The sequence below is a fragment of the Solanum stenotomum genome, chromosome 7, assembly GCF_019186545.1.
Source record: "Solanum stenotomum isolate F172 chromosome 7, ASM1918654v1, whole genome shotgun sequence".
NCBI lineage: Eukaryota > Viridiplantae > Streptophyta > Magnoliopsida > Solanales > Solanaceae > Solanum > Solanum stenotomum.
In genome coordinates this window covers 60,146,143-60,149,026 of record NC_064288.1, presented here as the reverse complement: position 1 = coordinate 60,149,026, position 2,884 = coordinate 60,146,143, and the positions used below count along the sequence as shown (strand labels likewise).

The following is a 2,884-nucleotide window of genomic DNA, read 5'->3' as shown; positions in this document are numbered from 1 at the left end:
AGCTAAATGGGGGTACCTTGTCCTGGTAACATACATGGGTGTATTTTGTATCGCGGAAAATATTTTTAAATTTTTTCATGTTAGATTAATTAAAAATTAAATATATTTTTCTAAGAAAACACGTATTTTTAGAAATGAGAAAAATGACTTCGATCATAAGTTTCGTCGATAATATTTCAGATGATGTTTTCTTCATCCCATGCCCACCTTTCTCTTACCACAACCTTAGATAATGTACAAATATTTTTAGAATATTACTTTTTATTTAAATATCAATCATAAGAGAATATATTTAAAAAAACACAATTTTTTTCAGAAAATACTTTTTTTTTAAGAAAACATTTTTATTCATACCGAACGCAACTTATACCTATAAAATAAAAATAGAAATTATATAACTACAAGCTTGTCTTTCCTTGTTTTTTCACACAAAATATATTGGAAAATAAAAGTGATGTATAGGGAAGCTTATTTCTTCGGTTTATATATTATAATAATTAGCTTGTTCAAACTTTTGAAGAATTAAAATTCATTTGAATGAGAATATTTTTCAGGAATAGTGGAATCATTTTAACCATTTTACGATTGTGAGAAGCTGGAATTAAAGTGATAATTGTGCAAATTAAATGAAAAATTAAAATTAGACAGAAATTTATTAGGTATTTGATTACATAGTTCTCATTACAAATATCTTTATTTGCAAAGATAACATAAATATTAAATAACAAAATATAGCAAATACATTAATAGCAAATAAATTTTAGAGGCCCACAATATAAGCCCAACCCACTAAGTAGCAACACTGTGAAGAACAACAGTCTCAACTGTAAGCCCAGGCCCAAATCCAAAAAGGACACCCCATTCAAGCCCTTCACCTGTAGTTCCTAGGCCTTCTTTTGTAGAGGCCTTTCTCATTTCATCCAAAATAAACAACACACAAGCACTTGACATATTGCCATAGTTACTCAATACTTCTCTTGTAGCCCTAAGTTTCTCTTGCTTCAAGCCCAACTTTAATTCAACTTGGTCCAAAATCGCAGGCCCGCCTGGGTGAGCGATCCAAAATAGAGAGTTCCAGTCAGATATACCTAGAGGTTGGAATGCTTCTAGAAGGCTCTTTTCGATGTTTTTCGAGATTAGCCCAGGAACATCCTTGAGTAAGTGGAATGTAAGCCCAACCTCACGGAGGTGTCCGTCGATAGCGCCTTCGCTATCGGGGACAAGAGTTTGAGCTGCTGAGACGAGTTCGAATAAAGGCCTTTCAACCCCTATAATTGGGTCTGAACCCATAATGATAGCGGCCGCCCCATCACCAAAAAGGGCTTGGCCTACCAGGCTATCTAAGTGAGATTCACTGGGTCCACGGAACGTGACTGCAGTGATCTCAGAGCAAACAACAAGGACTCTAGCGCCCTTGTTGTTCTCAGCCAAGTCCTTGGCTAGCCGGAGTACTGTTCCCCCGGCAAAGCAACCTTGTTGGTACATCATGAGTCGCTTGACTGATGGGCGAAGCCCAAGGAGCTTAGCGAGTTGGTAGTCGCACCCGGGCATGTCCACACCACTAGTTGTACAAAAGACCAAATGAGTAATCTTGGATTTGGGCTGGCCCCATTCTTTTATGGCCTTTTGGGCCGCCTCTTTGCCAAGTTTAGGCACTTCAACAACAACTATGTCTTGCCTTGCATCGAGGGAAGGCGCCATGTATGCACACATGTTAGGGTTCTCTTTCAAGATTTCCTCTGTTAAGTGCATATATCTCTTCTTAATCATTGATTTATCACCTGGAAATATACAAAAAAAAAAAAAAAAACTAGTGTCAAGAAATTAAACATAAAAAAGATATGAATTCCCAAATATTTGGGCAATTATTTTTAAATTTTTTTATAATTGTTAAGCAAAATTAACATGTGTTGTATTCGACTTATTAAGGAAAAAGCAACATGGGATATAGTCAATATCACCAAAAGCATATCACATGTGATGCTATTTAAGGAATTAACCAACTGATTAATACTACATCATTATTATAAGATGAAAAAGAGAGAATTAATTATTAGATGAATATTATGTAAAGTCACCTCTAATTATCAAAATTCAATTAGATTAATAGAGTTTCAACCATTAATCTACAACTCCAACATACATTACTATTCGTATGAAATTCATATTTTTAGGTGAATTCAGGCATAATAAGTTCTTCAAAATAAACTTTATGTGTTAGGAAACTACATAAAAAGTATTAATTTCAGCAGGTTAATAATTTTTAAATTATCAAAAACATTCCAAAAAAATCATAGTCAATGAAAAATTATTCGACCCCACAAGATTAACATAAAATATAACAAAACAAGTAAAAACAATAAGGTAGTAGGGAGTTTATATTATCTTACACATGCGCTTAAATTTCTCCTTGAGCTCAGTCTTGTGCTCACTATTAGTGATACGAAAATAATAATCAGGATAAGTACTCTGATCAACACAGTTGGAAGGTGTAGATGTTCCAATGGCCAGGATCGTAGCTGGACCCTCGGCACGTTGTGCCTTACGATACTCCTCCACGGTGACCATTTTCGCCGGAAAAAATGGTGGTTATGCTAGGTTTTTTTTAGGTGTTTAGTACTACGTGAACGAAGAGTGATAAATGTCTTTATGTTTTTTTGTTTGCATGGGGGTTGTATAAACTATATACCAGTGTGATATATTTATATGTGAAGTCCAAAAGAAAGAATGGTAGATAGAGATCACGTGCTTCAACAGCTAATGGCACGTGACTTTGTGTTTTTTTTGTTTTCCTTTCTAACTTTTAGACAATAATAATATAATAATAATAAATATTGGACTGCTACCTACTTTACCAAGATCAACGATCATAAAATTTTGTTAA

At 34.3% G+C, this 2,884-nt stretch overlaps 1 protein-coding gene across 1 annotated transcript; it reads right to left on the bottom strand.

Moving 5' to 3' along the window:
* Positions 1 to 627: 627 nt before the first annotated feature.
* On the bottom strand, positions 628 to 2,674 carry LOC125870906 (chalcone synthase 1B). The gene is made up of 2 exons (XM_049551454.1): positions 2,391 to 2,674; positions 628 to 1,781 (listed from the first exon to the last, which is right to left on the bottom strand). Exons 1-2 carry the CDS (start codon positions 2,566 to 2,568, stop codon positions 790 to 792), a joined length of 1,170 nt encoding a protein of 389 aa, XP_049407411.1. The 5' UTR covers positions 2,569 to 2,674; the 3' UTR covers positions 628 to 789.
* Positions 2,675 to 2,884: the final 210 nt, after the last annotated feature.